Genomic DNA, 21,407 nt, shown 5'->3' with positions numbered 1-21,407 from the left:
CACAAATTCCGGGACAAATTCGAAGGCCCCGACCCCCAACCTCTGGTATGCTTCACATCACAGCTCAGACTGTGGAGCTCTCCTACCCTCTTCAAAGATGCCAAGGCCAGGAGGAAAACTGTCTTGGGCATCAAGTTCCTTCCGTCAGATGAGCGACACAAAGGCTCATATGGATCCTTATTGAAGCTCTTGAGAACCAAGGAAACATCCCACATCAGAGGCTTGAGCTCCCTAGGAGAACTCAACTGCTCAAACCCCTTAACTAGCAAGGAAAGTTCCCTGGACCAGGAGATATAGATACCTCTAAGGCATAACAATAACTCAGGGCCACCCTGTAGTCACTAATGGCAGAAACGGACAAACGTTTCTCATCTCTGAGGAAGGTTAAAAAGTCTGCTATTTGCTGAATAGAGGTTGCAAGAGGAGAAAAACCCCATTTACAACACCAATCACAGTAGATCGCCCATAGCCTTGGTAAACCACAGAGGTTGACCTTCTGAGACTGCTGGACATATGCCCTACTGTTCTCTGAGAAAAGCCTCTCTCGGAGGTGATACTTGATAGCCTCCAACCATGAAGAGACAGGGATTCTACTGACTGGTGGAACCTTTCTGCATGCGGCTGACAAAGGAGATGCCACCAAGGGGGAATTTCCCTCGGAACTACCAACAACGACTACAGCAGATCTGGAAACCATTCCGCCTGAGGCCATACAGGGGCTACCAAAGTCATCCTGAGACCCTACAAACTCATCAGTCTGTTCAGAACCTGACAGATCAAACAAAACGGAGGTAAGGCATACACCTCCAGGTTGTCCCAGGGATGTTGTAACACATCCTCTGCTAACGCCAAAGGATCTGGAACCACTGAACAGAATATCTCCAGTTTCCTGTTGAATTGAGTCGCAAAAAGGTCCAGCATGGATCTCCCCCAAACCTGGAAGAGCTTGTCTGCTACTACTTGAAGGGACCACTGTGCCTAGGCTTTGATCCCAACGACTGAGTTTGTCTGCAACCACATTCTGTTTGCCTGGGATATACCTGGCTGAGAGCTCTACTGAATAGCTGATCACCCACTGGTGAACCTCGACGGTCAAGGCATGAAGTTGACGTGAAACCAGACCTCCCTGCTTGTTCACACAGGCGACCACCGTGGTGTTGTCCGACATGAGAACAACAGAATGACCCTCAACTTTCTCCTGAAACTCCTTCAGATCCAGGAAGGCTGCATTCAACTGCCAGTTGCTGATATGCTGCAGTTTGTCCTCCAAAATTTCAAATGCCTGAGGCAATGAGGCCGCCTAAATGAGCCCCCAACCTGCGAGGGAGGCGTCTGAAAACAGAAGGAAGTCCAGTGGTAGAGAACGCAGAAGGACACCCTTCAAAAGATTTCGGTCGTCCAATGACCAATGAAGGTCTTCTCTTACTTCCAGAGACAGAGGAACCTCTAACAGGGTGAGTCCTCACCGGAGACCAGAATTCCCCCGGCCTCCATTGTAGAGACCAAAGGTGAAGACGTCCATGAGGGACCAGCTTCTCCAGGGAAGACAAAACTCCTAGAAGAACCTGCCACTGATGAACTGATTGATGTGGTTCTGAGAGGAAATCGCGTGCCACCACTCGCAACTTCTCTAATCTCTGATCCAACGGGAAAACTCTTGCAACCGCCATATCGATGACCATGCCCAGGTAGAGAATCCTTGACTGGGTACAAGGTTTGACTCTTCGTAGTTAAACACAATGCCCAGTTCTAGACAAAAACCAAAGCAGACAATCTCTGTCCTGCAGCAGCTTTTCCCTGGAACCTACCAAGACCAACCAATCGTCGAGGTACTTCAGATATGAGAACGAAGACCCTGTGAACACTTGAGGGGCTGTGGTCAGCCCGAAGCACAGGACTTTCAACTCGAAGACTTTGTCCCTGACAGAGAAGCAAAGGAATTCCCTGGACCTTGGATGAATAAGGATCTGGAGGTATGTGTCCCTCAAGTCATTGACAGCATGAAGTTGCCTTCCCTCACAGCTGCCAACACTGACGCGGGTCTCCATCTTGAACCATGTCTTCCTGATGAAGTGGTTCATGGTGGATAAGTCGATCACAGGTCTCCAACCTCCCAACTCCTTGGGCACCAAGAAGATGTGACTGTAAAACCCTGGAGACTGACGCACCACTTCCTCTATCGCATCCTTGTCCAGCATCTTCTGCACTTCTCCCGAAAAGCCAAGAACTTGAGAGAATCTGGAGGATACGCCTTTTGAGCTGCAACTTATCCGAGAGAGGAGGAGGGAAGTCGAATGGCAGTAGATAACCCACCGGAAGGACATCTACCACCCACTTCACGCCCCACAACTCAGCCACTTGGCCCAATGGCCCGCCAAGCAACCCCCCACCCGTGGCACAGGAGAGGGAGAGGAGTCAACCTACCAACAGCCCCCTTTACCTCCAGGCAACGATCTTCGTGGCTGCTGCTGGGCAGGGGAAGGAGGAGGAGCCGGACGTCTCAGAGGATGAGACTCCGACTTAGACACAGCCTGGTGCAACAAGTTCTTGGTGTCGGCCCGGCACCGGTCTATGTATCCTCTAACTCGGTCTGAGGGAACAAAAATTGAGACTCCAACAGATCCCCATTCCTCGACGCCAGCAAGGATTCAGGATCAACAGATCTTTCCATCCTGGATAAAGCCGCATCTCTTCTAATCAGGACAAGGTTAGTCCACAAATTAACATTGAGGTGAGCCATATACAAAAACGTCTTGCCTCCGGACTGCAACAAACTGGCAAGAGAGGATGCAGTCACCAACCCTTCTCGGGACCTATCAGAAGCTATCTTGGCAATGACCATAGACCAGAAGTCCAGCCAAGAAACCGTCTGCAATATGGAGGCTGGCATAGATTCCAGTGCTGAGGTATCTTGTGGAGACAACGATGGAGCCACCGACCTCACCTGCTCCAAAGTCCATCCCAGCTTCAGATGAATGACGTCCGGATTAAGATGACGTGACATCAAAAAGGCAGAATTCGTAGCATAGTACTTCCTATGTCTCGTGAGAGGCGGGGGTAGCAGCTTGGAAGAGCCCCTAGCGCAAAGCAAACCATCCCGATCTGAAATAGAGGCGTTAACCTTATGCAAGACCGACTGGACGTGCCCCGATGAGGGAAGTTGAAACGAAGACTTGGGATCCTGCGTAGCTCCCAGCAAGGCTTCCAAGCACGAAACCACGAAAGAGATCGACGACTTCTGAAAAAGGAAGAAAAAACTCTTGCGTGTCTCCCTCCTCCTGCTCGCCAACAGACAACTCCTTAACATGGCCGCGAACAGGCATGGGTGTGGCAGACGTATGAACGTGAGCTGGGGAGGAATCTCGAACAATCGAGAATGAATGAGAATTCTCGGAGTCAAACCCTTGGAAGAACCAGGGAGAGGGGCAGGCAAACACTCCTGCTGCACCAACTCTGTGCTCACAGCCTTTGACCTCTTGACAGGTGCCTTGAGATCCTTACAGTAACAGATACGCCCTGGAGAAGAAGAAGTGGGACGACTGCAACATGTGCACGGATGGGGGAGGTTGCAAAACGCTCGTGACTCGATGCAGAGGGCGAAGCAGCCACTGCAAGTCGCACATGAGAAGATATACTGACACTCTCCAAAACACCAACACTCTCAGGAACACGGGAGTGTTGCTCCTCACTCGCAGGCAAAAAAAGGGCACAGTCCTTAGCCTTCCAACGCTTGATACGCCGACGTGGCAGAGATGGGGGAGAAGGAGAGGAAGACAATACTGGCTCCTTACACAATCTCTTTGCAGGAGGCGGGGGCGATGCAGCAAGCTTGCTTCCAGTCCTCCCAGCTGACATGGCAGCCAACTCATCTACCAAAACAGAGTCCAATCTCTTAAGAACCGCCTGGCATAAAGCCTCATGTGGAACAGCAAGAGAAGGCTCCAATGACATGGAAGGGAGATGCAGCGAACTGGATGGCAGATATGACGTCACGGCAGCAAACGATGAAGACAGAGATGAGCGAGGCAGCACAGTGTAGGCAACTGAGAGTGACGTCATGAGCGGCAATGACATCACGGCTTCCCCTCGATCTGAATGGGAAGCAGACGCCACTGGCAGAGGGATACAATATGGCCGACGCCTTGATGTCACTAGTAGGGCTTTCCTCTGACTCGAAGAAGGGGCAACCGTCACTGGCGGAGCAATATAATATGGCCAACCTCCGCTACCCACAAAGACGAGGGCAGGAGGAGGGGGGAGGGCCTGGACAGCATGAGGAGCAGGGGGGTAGTGAACATCCATGAAATGCGACAGCAAACCCTCCAAGGATGGAGAGCCCCATAGCTCCATAGTCTTCCAAAGTGCCGCCATTTTGGATGCCTCCAACTCTATGAAAAAAACAAAGACAATGATGAAAAAGCCTCCTCCCTCTTGGGAATCAAATTAACTCATGAAGAAGGAGGGGCGACATACAAAAATCAGCCGGAGGGCCTCCCGATACTTCTGACGACGAATCGACGGAAGAAAAGGAAGAGGACTAAGGCACAAGACTACTATGGGGTGTGATCGGAGCAGGAGACGAAGCATCGGGAAGTGACGAAAAAAAACCCACGAAGGGAGAGAAGAAATCCTACGATGCTCCCTCTTGCTATTAAACAACTTCCACTGCTCTTTAGGCCATGCACGGCATTCCGTACAAGGATCCGTGCAAGTGATGTGGGGGGGGGGGGGTCACAGCCGAAGGCAAAAACTAGAGCACGGAGAACCTAGAGTTCACGGGGCATACACAATGACGAGGCTGAGAAGGAGCAGATGAAGCCATAATAACAGCACACACACACACTAAACAATCGAAATGGGCAATGAACCAGGTAAAGGCCAAGAGAGGTCAATGTTATGATCTCTCGCCCAGACGGTTAAGAAAAGACTGATGCGGTGGCATAAGTGCGTGGTCCTTGACCACTCTTTACCCGATATAAGCATGCATTGCCAGATCTCACAAGATTCCTTGCTTTCATCTGTAATTTAACCGGATCCAGCTAGGCACTAGAATATATCCTATTGTCAAGACCGAAGGTTTGTTCGCGCATGAACAATGAGATTTTTGTCACAAGCTCTATCAAATACAGAGACCTCAATGTTTTGATGTCCCACCTCCAATGTGAAGGATCTTTAGCCAGTTATCACAACCCTTTCTCATATAACATTAAACCTAAAAACAACAAAATGTCACTTCCAGAGAGAGGTCAGACCAAGTGATTAGATAATAAACATGCAAGCCTCTGATTTCCCCTTCAAGTAATAAATAATATAAATTAAAAATGGAGCCTAATGCTTTGTGATATAAACCAGCTAAAGTAATAAGTTTAACCTACTTCGGTTAACCTATTAACATCTGTACCTCATTTCCCATTTGATGCCATTCTTCATATTTTTCAAGTGTTTCCCAAGTATTTTACTCATTCCAATCCTGTCAGTTGTATGCTGCTTCATTTCTGTACAACTTAATCCCAGACTCATTAAACCCTCTTACGCCGATTGGACGTATTAAACGTCGAGTCAAAATGTCTCCCGTATGCCGATTGGACGTATCATACGTCGGCTCAAAAAAGTTTTTTTAAAAATTCGCGGAAAAATACTTATAGGCCTACCAGCCGAAAACTTTTGTATCACGCGCCTTGGGGGATGCTGGGAGTTCACGGATCAAGGCGTTGTTTTGTTTACAATCGCTACGCAGCGCGCAAGCGCGAATTTCTTTCTTATCGCACTAAAAAGTATCAGTGACACATCTCGGAAATTATTTCGTCACTTGACATAATTATTGCACCATTTTAAATTATCCTTTACATGAAGTGTTATATATGGAAACAATGTGCGCCAATTTCATGCACAATACAACTAAAAAACAACTAACTCATGAGTTGTAGCTTTTATCAATTTTGAAATATTTTCATATAAAATAACGATAAGTGCAAAAATTTCAACCTTCGGTCAACTTTGACTCTACAGAAATGGCTCGAGAAACGCAATTGTAGCTAAAATTCTTATATTATAGTAATATTCAATCATTTGCCTTCATTTTGCAACAAATTGGACGTCTCTAGCACAAATATTTCGATTTATGGTGAATTTATGAAAAAACAAACTTTTTCCTTACGTTCGTGCGATAACTCTTCCGATAAATTTTTTCGTGCGATTGTCCTAATGTTGGCACCCTTTTAAATTGCCGTTACATAAAGTTTTTATATATGGAAATGTGCGCAATTTCATGCACAATACAACAAAAGACAACCCAATGGTTGTAGCTTTTATCAGTTTTTGAAATATTTTCATATAAATAACGTTAAGTGCAAAAATTTCAACTTTCGGTCAGCTTTTGACTCTACCGAAATGGTCGAAAAATAAACGCAATTGTAAGCTAAAACTCTTATATTCTAGTAATATTCAATCATTTACCTTCATTTTTGCAACGACTTGGAAGTCTCTAGCACAATATTTTGATTTATGGTGAATTTATGAAAAAAAAAAAAATTACGTTCGCGCGGTAACTCTTCCGAAAAAATCAGAATTTTTTTGTGCGATTGTCGAAATGTTTGCACCATTTAAAATTAGCTGTTTCATAAAGTTTTATATATGAAAATGTGCGCAATTTCATGTAGAATACAACTAAAAATGATTGAAGGTTGTAGCTTTTCTCTTTTATCGAAATATTTGCATATAAATCACGATAAATAGAAAAAAAACCACGTTCGGTCAAATTTGACTCTACCGAAATAGTTGAAAAACGCAATTGTAAGCTAAAACTCTTACGGCCTAGTAATATTCCGTCATGTTTCTTCATTTTGAAACAAATTTGAAGTCTCTAAAACAATATTGTGATTTATGGTGAATTTTTGAAAAATATATTTACCTTCACTCCGCGCGCCGATTCGCGGCCGCAAGTCTCCGAAATACGTACATGGCATTATCCTAATATTTGCTCCTTTTCATATTAGCCTTTTTATAGAGTTTCATATATCAAAATGTGCGCAAATTCATGAAGAATACAATAAAAAATAATTGAGGTTGTAGCTTTTCCATCTTCGAAATATGTGCATATGAAAAATATATATATTAAAATTTCGACATTCGGTCAAATTTAACTCGTCCGAAATGGTCGAAATCTGCAATTTCTAATCTAAACTCTTACAGTATCGTAATATTCAATCATTTGTCTTAATTTTTGAAACAAATTGGAAGTCTCTAGAACATTATTTAGAATTACGGTGAATTTTTGAAAAAAATATTTTTTTGCGTCCGCGCGTTACGAATTCGTACATCATTTTGTGATAATATTTTTCCGGTGTTACTTTTAGTTGTTTTACAATGTATTATATATCAAAATGATCGCAATTTAGTGTACAATACAACGCAAAAAAAAGTAACTGGTTAGCTTTGACCGTTTTCTGCACAGCGTGATTTGAATACAATTATGTATGAATTTTTTTTTTCGCTACCATATATCGCATTATTTACATATGATAATGATATTATTTTCATTTCTGATGGTTGCATTCTAAACTTCAGGCAATACAAAAAAAAGGAGCCAAAATGAACTAATCTTCAAAAGTACGCGCGCTGTAATTTTTTGAAAAAAATTATTTTTTCCACTTCCGCGCTCACTATCCAAAACCAGGCCCGGCATACGGGAGACGTTTTGATTTTTAGGGCTCCGCTTAAGAGGGTTAATTTGTTCTGATCAAGACTGAAAAAGCTCATACTACACATATCTAGACTTGAATATTTGAGTTCAAACATAACTTCTCATTCCACGCTGTTAAAAGGTACTTTACATTGGTTCCCAGATTTACAGAATGCCTTGTTGTTGTGTTGTGTGTGTGTTTTTTTCTTTTTTTTTTCAAATGAGCAGTTTTCTCCCTGCCAGGTTGCTGAGAGTATCTGCTGTATTATTTTCCTTTTCTGTGTTTTCACTCATTTTGGTTAATCTTATTTTATGAGCATTCTTTTCCTGTTATGAACTGACACGAACACTGTCTTCTCTTGTTCATTCTTGATTAAGACAATTATGTACTGATGTTACAGTAACCTGGAGCTTTTGGTTTAATATTCATAACTATCATTACTGCATTTGCAAAACAATTTGACATGTAGATGAATTTTGGTGAGGTGTAAATGTTTAAATCTGATGTTTTTTCTCTGTTTAAATATACTAACACCCTGGTGGCAGAATTTGAGTTTCTGCAGGAAGACCAATGCAGCTGGGCGATTTATTTTTAGGTAGGTTGTTATGACATTGCTGATGTCACCTGGCGTAATACAATCTGTGAAATGAAATTGAATGTTATCAGTAAGGAGGCTATCTACATCCCTTTGGGAGTCTTGGTCATTTATGCAATTCAGGATTTTGCGATCGCCCAACAAACTTGCAATAGCCTCATTACCAACAGCTTCTCCTACTCTGTGATAGCTTTTTAGTTGAGATTTAATGATTGAATGTCTTTCCAAAGAAGATAATCACTGGATTCTACATTCTATACATTGCATCAGCTCTTAGTTACTTTTCATTTAATCTACAGTGCTTATGAGCAAGTTTGAACTGTGCTCTCGCCTGTCTCATTAATAATGCAAAGTGTCCTTCTCTTGGACTACCAATTTGCCTCCACAGTAAAAACATTTCTCGTGAATGTGTATATAGATCTTTAACCAAGTCATTCCAGCCAGTTATATTATAAGAGATACCTTGACAAAACCTTAAGGTAGCACTGCTGGAAGCAAGCATGGCAGAAATTATGTTTGAATACAATTCTTTCAGATTTCTCCTGTGGTGGTTAGTTTTACATTTTGTTTGTACAAAGTAAGGCATCTGCCGGTTGAACTATTGACCACAACCTGGTTTCCATGGTCACCCTAAAGTATCTGGTTTTCTGTTGGTTTTTAAGATCCCAGTTTACAGCTGGTGGGTAATCAGTTAGGGGGGTTCAAGGTAGGGAGGGATGGGGTACTGAATGACACCTGTAAAGGGATGTGAGCATAGTCCGTTGCAAGATCGTAGCGAATGTTGCAGACCACAATAGAATTGTGAAGTTGTGGAGATGTGATGTAGAGTCCAGCCAGGAGGTTGTAATTATGTCCGTTCTATTCAAATGTTTTGTGGGATGAGAATTAAGGTCCTTGATTATACAAATATGATCAGCAGGAGGAGGATCATAAATAATTCTATGTAACTCACCTAGGATCATGCAGTATTGATCAAATTTATTGTTATTTTCCTAGGCCATATCAACAATCTATCACTCCTGTAGGTCATCACATATACCATATTGTCTCATGATTTGTGCCATAGGAAAGAAAGGCTCCCTTTCGGGAGACCGGCTACGATTTGATATGTAACTTGCATCAATGAAAGTCCTCATGTACTATATTGCAGATGACAAGGTCATGCAGCCAGAGGAGTGCTGCTTGCAATGCAATGATGCCTTTAAAGTTTTTCCAGAACATGTTCAGGAGAGAAATGTTCTGCTTGAGGCCAAAAATATTCCAAGAAATTATATCTAATGTATCCATGGCAACTCATGAAGATGGGAGATGAAAGAGTTGATCATTTGGGTGGATGGGGGGTTAGCCACCTAGAGTGGGCACTGTATGGCTTTTGGTCGCAGCCCGTTTTCCCGGGTTCCTCATGGGGTGGGTCTGCCTTCTCCCAACCTTCTAAATTGCTATTCAGACATTGTGTAATTAACACAGTTGTGTGAAAAATTATTTTATATTCCAAAACATTTTTTAACATAAATCCATTTATCCTTACTTGCCCTCTGGTGTTCTTTTTCTCAGTGAAGAGATAAATGAAATATAGCATCAGAATAAGTTGGTGCATGGGTTTGTATTGAGAAACATAGTGTGTGTAAAAACACTATATTCCTGCTTAAGTCACAGGTACAGTAAACTGGATGTTGTTTTGCGAGATTTGCATTAAAAAAAATTCTATGCCTATATGATATGACAAGTAGAAAACTCACAACTACATTTACATAAGACATATGGTTTACTATATGCTTAAAAATTGACTAGTATTATAATTTCCTACAGCCACACAAGTAAATGATATTTCAAGACACTAACAAGACTGGATTCAAATGACAAATTTTTAATCAATTTGTAATTTTCATAGCTAACAAACCTGTATGGGGTCAAAACATACAAAAGAAAATCATCGAACCTGGAAATGACAATAGGAACGTATTATATATGACAGCAAGAAACACAGCTGAAGAACATTGCAAAAAAATGTAAAAACACACAAAAAACATATAAATAAATAAATAAATAAATTCAGTATGCCTACATTTTGCTACATTAAGTATGTGCATTGTACTTAGTAACCCACATAGGAAATTTACAGGGCTTACCTTGTATGAGTTTTCAAATTGTCCTTCCGACCAAAAGCAGCTGAACACCATGGACAGGGGAAACGTCTTGGATTTAGATGTTGTTTCATATGTCTTCTGAAGTTTGCAATGTGCTTGATGGTTGCACCACAGAGGTGACATGTCAAACTCTGTGTGCAAAGTCATGGGCTATACTATTTGGTAGTTTAACAAACATAAATCAGATTTATAAAATAAACCCCTCAGCCATTAATGTCAAATAAAATGTCAACTATACCAGAAGCAGAGTCCTGTAACCACCCTAAATTACAATGTATACATTGCATTAAAAATAACCTGATGAGGATGGTCGTGGCAATGGTGAATTCAGCCTACTGTTACTACTGGGTAAAGCATACAACATTAATACTTCCTTGTAGAAGACATCATTATATTGTCACCAGACATCATCCTATTCCGATGTTCAGTATCACTGGTTGCTGGAAAATTTCAGCAAGCTTCAGCATACCTTTGGACTTTTCCTTTCAGCATTTTCAATTTTTCAACATACGTACATGTATTCAAATGCAAAATACATAGCACCAAACCGAGCTTTATACCATGAAAAATAAATTCACAGCTATATAACACTGGGTTAATTGGTAGTACCCTCATCTTTCACTTGATTGTTTGGTTCCAACCAGATGTGAGTTATAAATTTGTCTACCACATACGTAACTGTGAGTTGATTATTTCAACAACATAATTAAAAAACTCATAGTAGCACGAGTCTTGAAAAGGAGAAACGAATCCACAGTTATGAATATGTAGTACACATATTTAAAGATAAATCTATACAGAAAACCTCAGGGAAACTGTGGAATCAAACAGTTTCCCCAAAACTTTCTGTACAGGTTTATCTTTAAATAAATAAATAAATAAATAAATAAATAAATAAATAAATAAATAAATAAATAAATAAATAATAAATATATATATATATATATATATATATATATATATATATATATATATATATATATATATATATATATATATATATATATATTATATATTATATATATATATATACTTTAAAATTATAATCTAAAGTCTCACGTGGTCCTAAGCCCAGGTCTGTGTGTATCTGTAGGTACTTGCACGTTTTTGTTTCTAAAGTAATAACTGTCTAATACATGTATTTTAATTTACATTCTCAAAAGTCTTTGTCTGCCCTAAATTCTCAATTAGGATTTTTGGTCTTTAGAACCTAACAATGTCAATAAATGAGAAGTGGAAACAGCCTTAATTTCTGACAAACTGTTTTCTGTAATCATGTCTTCTTTGTTACTTAGTTCATTTTTTACTATTCTGCTTTGGTACCTAAGAGACAATGCTAGTGTGTGTTTTCTAGCTGGTGGCACACAATAATATGCAGAACTGAACTGAAGAGCATTTTTGGGCTTTAGTCTGGCATCAAAGGGATAGTGAAATCAAATCTCACATTAGACAATGTGCTTAGGAAACTGAAACATAAACATTTCTTACAGTAAACCAGTTTTAAAAATGTGAGGTTGTCTACATATATTGCATGTACCCTTAAATGAAATCAAATAGTACTACAGTTATCTTACCCGTGACTCCCTGCCAGTTGGTGATGGGGCTTGTTGCTGCTCTTGTACCGTTGTTGGAATAAGTGGCGAATATGAACGATCTTCATTACTTAGGCCCAGCATGTGGCGGTAGCTGGCTAACAAAGGGTTTGCCAAGTCTGATATTCCTCCACTAATTTCATTCCCATCATACATAGGCAATAAAGGATTGTCTGAACCCTTTTCAGACTCCGTGGTGCAGGTGGTGGTGGCGGCTGCTGCACACGTCTCAGTACCAGGCTCAGTTTTAACAATCTCCTTGGGGATCTGAAGAAATAAAATTTAGGCGCTAAAATAAATTTTCAAACATTATGCTACAAAATAACACATATCAGCAAGTCTAAAATTCATATTATTACTGCCAGTTTCATTGGACAAGTCTGAAAGATTCATTCTCAAAAACCGAACAAAAATGAGAGTATGGGAAAGGTGAGGTAGTTGCACAGACAGGTGGACAGAGACACTATGTGCAAGGAAAATACATAATAAGTACATAAGGCTGTTGTAACTGGGGATGAATGGACACTACTAGGAACCTTCAGGTCTGCCTACACAGCACACCACAAGGAACAAAGGCAATATAAGCTAAGCAGATCTAAATCCAAAGATAACTAGGATAATGACAAATCCTTACAGAATAAAATAATCTTATACAAATTTAGGATTTCCAGAACCTGAGGTGATAGATCAAAGCCAAATCTGGCTAAAAAACTTGGATTCCCTTTAATCTAAAGAGTAAAATAACAAGGATAACTAACCTTTGCTTCTTTTTCACACTCTTGACTGTTGGATGAAATGTGGTGAGCTGAGGAAGTTCTACCTCTCTTACTTTCACTTGCCTCATGGTGCTTTCTTCGTGAAGATCCACGGCTTCCCTCTTTTACTGAATCACTTGCCTCCTTCCTTGCTGATGAGACTTTGGTAGGAGTAGAAGTAAATAGTGCCCTAGGTACAGTAATGGACTGAGCGACTGTGTGAGCAACAGACTGAGCAAGAGTTTGAGCAGAACTCACAGAATCCAAACCTTCGAGACATGACCGTAACTTTGATTCTGAAAGGGAAGTGTCCCACACGATGTTAGGGGTGCGATCTTCTTCCAGGTCATGGTCAGATGGCTCCGGACAACCAGAATCCATCAACTGGGCAAATCCTTCGCTGTTTTTGTTGTTATTGTGATTGTTATTATTGGTGGACTTGTTTATGGCATGGCCATAGCTATTTGCTGGTGATAAGAGAGATGCAAAACTAGTCTCCATTCCTTTGGAGTCCCCATTACCAGATGATAAGCGTGCAGCTTTTTTGGGGCGAGGATTAGAGTTATGATTTATGGGTGATGATGGTGAAAATGGAGGCGATGGTCTCTTTTCTCCTGGATGGGGATGCTGATCTCTCTGAGACACATCTCCAAGGCCTTTGATGCGTAAACTCTCAGCTATCTTTATCAACCCAGTAAGTTCGCTGTTTGCAACACTTACCTGTTGGAAGATGACAAAGTGTCAATGACATTTTTCAATTAAATCAATCAAAATTAATTTTTTTTTTTTTTAGAAAAAAAGTGAACAAAATTCAAACAAAACAGCCATCCCTCAAAATATTTCAGCACCGCTGAACAGCATTAAAAGAATATATCTTCTTCAGCTCCAGCAGGAAATCCATCACCAGTATCAACAATAAATTTCCAACTCGGTAGTTATAATAAAAATGCTTGGTATTTCAGTGCTAAATAGTAATGAAAAAATTATATATATTTTATTTCTGGATGTTGGTATGATTGTGAGTAAAACAGAGCCCTATGGAATGAACTTCTGACAACAGAATTTACCTGTGTATATGGTGTACTAAAATCAACCATCTATAATACTTTAAAGTCTTTTAAATATAAGATATCCTGCCATATCCACTAGTTTTTTTTAACTATTCTTGGGATTATTGAACAAATATGGAAAAAACACCATATTTTATCATTTATTCTATGAAAATAATAATTGCAAAAGCAAAGGCTACATGAAAACATGGTAACAATGATAAATTAAGGACTTCCAAAATATCCAACAGCCATTATTTGTTCACTTTAATAAATTAGTCATGAATTGCCTTAATTCCCATGTACATCAACCTATTGGTTTATCAAAATGGAATTTTTATTATAAAATTAATATTAATAATACTTACCTGTATAATTTATCTAGCCCTAAATCCCCAAAAACCGCACCAAAATTTACCACATTGGCAACCCTGTTACCTCCTATTCTGTCCGCCAGTTGGCAACACTGCCTTTGACAGTTACAAAACCTTCCCTTGAAAATCAGTTGTGATAGGCAGATCGTGGGGAACGATGGGTGGGACTAGATAAATTATACAGGTAAGTATTATTAATATTAAATTTATATTAAAAATTCTATATTAATAAACATTACCTTAATATAATTTATCTAGCCCGATTAACCACATTGAAAAGGAGGGAATTTGAGTACAATTTCCCTTTCGGGCAGAATAGGACATAAAATAATCAAAGAAATATATATCATAGGCAGTTAACCATCTTACGCCGAAGCCCTAAAAATCAAAACCTCTCCCGTATGCCGGCGCCGGTTTGGAGTGAGCACGGAAGCAGAAAAAATAATTTTTTCAAAAAATCACAGCGCGCTTAGTTTTGAAGATTAAGAGTTCATTTTTGGCTCATTTTTTTGTCATTGCCTGAAGTTTAGTATGCAATCATCAGAAATGAAAAATAATATCATTATCATATGTAAATAATGCAATATATGGTAGCAAAAAAAAAAAATTCATAGATAATTGTATTCAAATCACGCTGTGCAAAAAACGGTCAAAGCTAACGAGTTACTTTTTTTTTCGTTGTATTGTATACTAAATTGCAATCATTTTGATATATAATACATAGTAAAACAATAAAAGCAACACCGGAAAAATATTATCACAAAATGATGTACGAATTCGTAACGCGTGGACGTAAAAAAATGTTATTTTCAAAAATTCATCGTAATTCTAAATATTGTTCTAGAGACTTCCAATTTGTTTCAAAATTAAGACAAATGATTGAATATTATGATACTGTAAGAGTTTTAGATTAGAATTGCAAAATTCGACCATTTCGGACGAGTTAAATTTGACCGAATGTCGAAATTTTTATATATTTTTTTTTATATGCACATATTTCGGAAATGGAAAAAGCTACAACCTTCAATTATTTTTTATTGGATTCTTCATGAATTTGCACACATTTTGATATATAAAACTCTATAAAACAGCTAATATGAAAAGGAGCAAATATTAGGATAATGCGATGTACGTATTTCGGAGACTTGTGGCCGCGAATCGGCGCGCGGAGTGAAGGTAAATATATTTTTCAAAAATTCACCATAAATCACAATATTGTTCTAGAGACTTCAAATTTGTTTCAAAATGAAGAAAAACGACGGAATATTACTAGGCTGTAAGAGTTTTAGCTTACAATTGCGTTTTTCAACTATTTCGGTAGAGTCAAATTTGACCGAACGTGGTTTTTTTTCTATTTATCGTGATTTATATGCAAATATTTCGAAAAAAGAGAAAAGCTACAACCTTCAATCATTTTTAGTTGTATTCTACATAAAATTGTGCACATTTTCATATATAAAACTTTATGTAACAGCTAATTTTAAATGGTGCAAACATTTCGACAATTGCACAAAAAAAATTCTGATTTATTCGGAAGAGTTACCGCGCGTACGTAAGGAAAATGTTTTTTTTTTCATAAATTCACCATAAATCGAAATATTTTGCTAGAGACTTCCAAGTCGTTGCAAAATGAAGGTAAATGATTGAATATTACTAGAATATAAGAGTTTTAGCTTACAATTGCGTTTTTTTACCATTTCGGTAGAATCATGGTTGACCAAAAGTTGAAATTTTTGCACTTAACGTTATTTATATGAAAATATTTCGAAACTGATAAAAGCTACAACCATGGGTTGTTTTTTGTTGTATTGTGCATGAAATTGCACACATTTCCATATATAAAACTTTATGTAACGGCAAATTTAAAAGGGTGCAAACATTAGGACAATCGCACGAAAAAATTTATCGGAAGAGTTATCGCACGAACGTAAGGAAAAAGTTTTTTCATAAATTCACCATAAACCGAAATATTGTGCTAGAGACGTCCAATTTGTTGCAAAATGAAGGCAAATGATTGAATATTACTATAATATAAGAATTTTAGCTTACAATTGCGTTTCTCGACCATTTTGGTAGAGTCAAAGTTGACCGAAGGTTGAAATTTTTGCACTTAATGTTATTTATATGAAAATATTTCAAAACTGATAAAAGCTACAATCATGAGTAGTTTTTTGTTGTATTTTACATGAAATTGCGCACATTTTCATATATAATACTTCATGTAAAGGATAATTTAAAATGGTGCAAAAATTATGTCAAAGTGACAAAATAATTTTTGAGATGTGTCACTGATACTTTTTAGTGCGATAAGAAAGAAATTCGCGCTCGCGTGCCTGCGTAGCGATTGTAAACAAAACAACACCTTGATCCGTGAACTCCCAGCATCCCCCAAGGCGCGTGATTCAAAAGTTTTCGGCTGGTAGGCCTATAAGTATTTTTCCGCGAATTTAAAAAAAAACTTTTTTGAGCCGACGTATGATACGTCCAATCGGCATACGGGAGACATTTTGACTCGACGTTTAATACGTCCAATCGGCGTAAGAGGGTTAATGTCCCATGTCGGAGGAGAACACTGCAGACTTGGGTCGAGATAGGGAAAAGGATCAAATTAAATCTCTAATGACATAAGATGAAGAGATTTCAGGGAGCCTCGCCTTAAAAACATAGGAAAGCACCGACCTATAACCCTTAATGCACGAAGGTGACAGGGCCGTCATGATGTAAATGAACTAAAAACTCCATTACTTTCGGTACGGAAGGTCTAGAAATTGAATGTCCTTGAGCCTTACACCAACGTCTGTAAACTGACCATTTAGCCTGATAATTTACTCTGGTTGATTGCCGTCTGGCAAGAGCCAACTGTCGCACCACTCTGGAGGAGAACCCTTCGTGCTTGGAGAATCTCCTGACAGTCTCCAGGCATGAAGATGAAGCATGTGGAGCCTCTGATGGAACCGATGAAAATGGGGTTGTTTGAGAAGATCTGGTCTCTCTGTCAGACAAATGGGGGGCTCCACCAGAGCTTCCAGTAGGTCGGGAAACCACTCCTTCTGTGGCCAGAAGGGGGCGATTAAGGTGAGATCCAGACGCTTGGTTGCCCTCACTTTGTTGAGGACTGACCTCACCAGAGCAAATGGAGGAAATGCATAGGCTTGAAGGCCCTCCCAGTCCTGCAAAAGAGCGTCTGTCCTGGCACTCTGAGGAGTCTGGTAAGAGGCAAAGAAGATCTGGCATCGAAAATTCAGTGGGGTGGCAAACAGATCAACTGTGACAGGCCACTTCTTCCTGAGGCTGTCGAAGACTTCCTGGCAAAGTGTCCATTCTGACCCTTGAACTTCGTTTGGTCTCGACAAGGCATCTGCTAAGACGTTGTGATGACCCAGGATAAACTGAGGGACCAACGTTATCCCCATCTTCTGCCCAAGACAAGATTGATCGCGCTTCTTGAGTGAGAAGGTCCAACTGTGTGCCACCTTGGTTTCTTAAGTACGAGACTGCTGTGGTATTGTCGATGAAGATCGTGACAACCGACTCCAACAGTTGATCCTGAAATGAAAGAAGGCCTAGGTACACTGCCCTTAGTTCCCTCCAATTTATTGACACGATCCTCTCTTCCTCTGACCAAAGGCCCGAAGCGGCTTCGGAGCCCAGGTGGGCCCCCCAAACCTCGATCCGAGGCGTCTGACCAAAACATTAGGTCCGGCGGAACTGAAAGAAGAGATGTCCCTGACTTGAGGCGGTGAACTTGCATCCACTAACGGAGATTCTTCCGACATTGTGGAGAGGAGGCGACTATCGTGTCCGACTGGCGAAGTGTTGACTGAAGGGACCTCATTCTGAGACAACCTCCGGGAACCAGTTGGATGAGGAATGACAAATGGCCCAGGAGAGTCCTCCAAAGAGAAACTGGCTGCATTACGGAGGACAAAAATTCTTCGACAAGACTTAGAAGCTTGTCTATCCATTTTGGAGAGGGAGAAGCCCTCAAAATCTGGGAATTCAAAACAATCCCCAGATAAGTCATGATCTGGCAAGGGATTAGACTGGACTTGTCGAAGTTGATACGAATGCCCAACTCGACACAGAGACAGAACTATCTCCCTCGACCGGAGACATTTCTCTAAAGATTTGGCCTGGACCAGCCAATCGTCCAGATACCGAAGCATCCTTACATTTAACCGATGCAGAATTGCCGAACCAGGAGCCATCACCCGAGAAAAGACCAGTGGAGCAGTGGTGAGGCCAAAACAAAGGGTCTTGAACTGGAAAACTCCCGAGTCCGTGAAAAACCGAAGGTAAGGTCTGCTCTTCGGATGGATGGGGATTGCAGATAAGCATCCTTCAGATCGATGGAAATCATCCAGTCCCCCATCCTGACGGATGAAAGAACAGTCTGAACCATCTCCATCCGGAACTTGGACTTTAGAATGAACTTGTTCAAGACTGAAAGATCTATGATGGGGCACCAGGCACCAGAGGCCTTTAGAACTACAAACACCCGTGAGTAAAACCCGGGAGAAGGAGGAGCTTGCTCTATGGCATCCTTCTCCAAGAGAGCCGAAAGCTCCTTCTCCAAGGCTTGACCCCTGATTGAGTGAGGGGAATAACTGCTGAACTCAAGAGGACGACTGGAAAGTGGAGGTCTCGAAACAAAAGGGATCTCGTAACCTACCTTCAGGACCTCCACTACCCAAGCATCCACTGCTCTCTCCTGCCAAGCTGACCAATGGCGAGAGAGACAAGCTCCTACTGCGGTCTCCGGGTGAGGTAATGACTCCTACTTCCGAAAATTCTTACGTAGAGGCAAGGAAGAAGAGGAAGAAGGTCCTCCTGGAGGTTGAGCTCTTCCCCTGCCCTTAGTAAGCTCCAGAAGAGGAAGCCAAAGCGCCGGAAACCTGAGATGTACTCTGGAAAAACGAGCCAGAAGGAGGAGGTTGTTGGGCTGGAGCAGAAGGTACGGATCTGGTACAAAACTTACGCTTACTCCTTGGAGGAATGGGAGGAAGACCAGAGGAAAAAGCCCTTGATAAGGCCCAGTGAGCTTGGGAAGAGGCATCACCTTGATGTTCCTTCAAAACCTCAGAAAGCACAGACATATCAAATAGGGAATTGCCAAAAGGAGGAGAGGACAACAAACGGTTTCTCTGAATCGCCGATACAGAGGAGGGTAACTGCGACAAATACAGGCTACGCCTTAGAGAAACAAGAAAGGCCTGCACTGAAGCGGCAAGCTCGTTCTGATGTACAGAAGCGATTGAAATAGACGAGCAGAATTTCTCAAAAAGAGGAGCATCGGGAGGAACAAACCCGGAGTCCTTGATATACATTAAAAGACCTCCGAGGACCCACATATTGAAGGATTGAGCTTCTTGTAAGGAGCTCATAACAGACTCCATGGTAATAAAGTCTTCGATTGAGACAGAGACCGAAGCCTTGGAAAGCAAAGGTTGACCCGAAAGTCGCACAAAATCAGGATTTGGTTTGGGGGGTCGAGAGAATGAAGTATCATCCGCCACCTGATAAACTCCTCTCTGGTGTCGTAGAAGAGAGGAGAGCTTCCTCTTCCCTTCCCTGATCACCTTCGAAAGTTTAGTGGCGACATCCGCCCTCACTCTCGCGAACCTCTGAGCAAAGGGAAACGTAAAAATTCCAGCGACCGGGAAGGACCATCAAGAAAAATCCCTTCTGTAATACAACGAGGCGGAGGCTGCTTCTGCTCTTTAGGCCTCGCCAGAGGAAGAAAACTCAAAATTAAATTAAAAGTTTCTTGAACTCTACATCATGGCCGCCGTTCAAAGAAACATCAATATCACACGAATCCACGTCAATGTCATCATCATCGTCAGATCCTAACTGAGAAACTTTCCCTGAAGTAAGATCCTGACGACTAGCTATCTTAGGTCTAACACTCCCCTCTTCTCCTAAATAAGCGCCCTTTGGCACTGTTACGGGACTAACAGGGGAGACATTGGGTAAAGAATCGTCAGGCACCTGCCCGGACCGCATCCCCCCTAGGCCTTCGCCACGACAGGGTTCACAAGCCCGGGTATCTGTTGCACCGTTACCCATGGTGCTGTCGACAGGTACCTGACAAGGAGCTGAAATTGAATCTAAAAGAGTGTTAGACATTCTAGTAAAAGCTTCTTCAAAATTCTCTGTCAGCTTGTTAAACTTGGCTGAAATGTCTCTATCTAAACTAAGCTGTAATTTTTCAAACTTTTGTTTCCAACTAGTTTCCATTGCCAAAATCTTTCAATCAATATCAGAAACGACTTCACTATTTACCGGTTGTACAAGTGGCAAAGCATCAATTAATTCGGAATCGGAATCACACGATACCAAAACCGAAGAGCCAGAACCATGAGCGCACAAATCAAGGAAATCATTAGATACAGGTCTAGCTACCGATTTCTTTTTCTCCTTAATAAATCTGTTATGCTGCAAGATTCTTTGATGTTTCATATGAGTTGTCATGTCTTCGTCAGACCAAGGCTTACATAAGTCACAACGAGAAGTCAAGTCACAAACCTGTCCACGACAAAAGCTACATATGTCATGGGGTTCATACTCCCTGCTACTCATTCTTGTCCCACAAGCCGGGCAATTCTTCCTGACATTGCTGGCAGAAGGAGGCATCGAATTATCTTGGCAATCCATTGGACTGTTGGACAGGTCACGTAATTCCGGGTCACACAAAAATTTGTAATATAATATAAATACCACAATAGAAATAAAAGTTAATTCACTATTTCGTGGGTGTAATACGTGAGTGGTAATTAACATAAAGTTGCATTAACAATTAATGAAAGCTTTAAAGGCACAAAAAGGTTTAGGAAATTTATAACGAGCGGCCGCGATGTAAACAACACAGGTGCTCGTTAACAACTGATTTTCAAGGGAAGGTTTTGTAACTGTCAACGGCAGTGTTGCCAACTGACGGACAGAATACGAGGTAACAGGGTTGCCAATGTGGTGCGGTTTTTGGGGATTTAGGGGTAGATCAATTATATTAAGGTAATGTTTATTAATAATAAAAGCATCCCTTCTTGGCATTCACAACTTCTCCACATCATTCTGCCAGCTTGCCTTTTGCGATTTTTTTTTAATTGTGCCAACCATTCCCTTACAACTATTGTTTTCCATTTTACTCCTTTTTTTTTCGTCACAATGTTGGGTATTTGGGAAAAGGATACCAATTTCCCCTTACAGAAGT

General features: G+C 40.9%; 1 protein-coding gene across 2 annotated transcripts in view; it reads right to left on the bottom strand.

Annotated features, from left to right (window-relative positions):
* Positions 1–21,407, bottom strand: part of LOC135217890 (protein abrupt-like) — a 48,546-nt gene that overhangs the window by 9,658 nt on the left and 17,481 nt on the right. For both annotated transcript variants that reach the window (XM_064253925.1, XM_064253924.1), the window contains exons 4-6: positions 12,775–13,491; positions 11,999–12,283; positions 10,407–10,555 (exon numbers count right to left, since the gene is read on the bottom strand). In XM_064253925.1, coding sequence (XP_064109995.1) covers positions 10,407–10,555; positions 11,999–12,283; positions 12,775–13,491 — 1,151 coding nt within the window. The remainder of the gene's footprint in view (positions 1–10,406; positions 10,556–11,998; positions 12,284–12,774; positions 13,492–21,407) is intronic.

This window comes from Macrobrachium nipponense, chromosome 9 (genome assembly GCF_015104395.2).
Source record: "Macrobrachium nipponense isolate FS-2020 chromosome 9, ASM1510439v2, whole genome shotgun sequence".
Classification (NCBI taxonomy): domain Eukaryota; kingdom Metazoa; phylum Arthropoda; class Malacostraca; order Decapoda; family Palaemonidae; genus Macrobrachium; species Macrobrachium nipponense.
The sequence above is the reverse complement of the archived record's forward strand: the minus strand, read 5'-3'. Positions and strand labels throughout refer to the sequence as shown.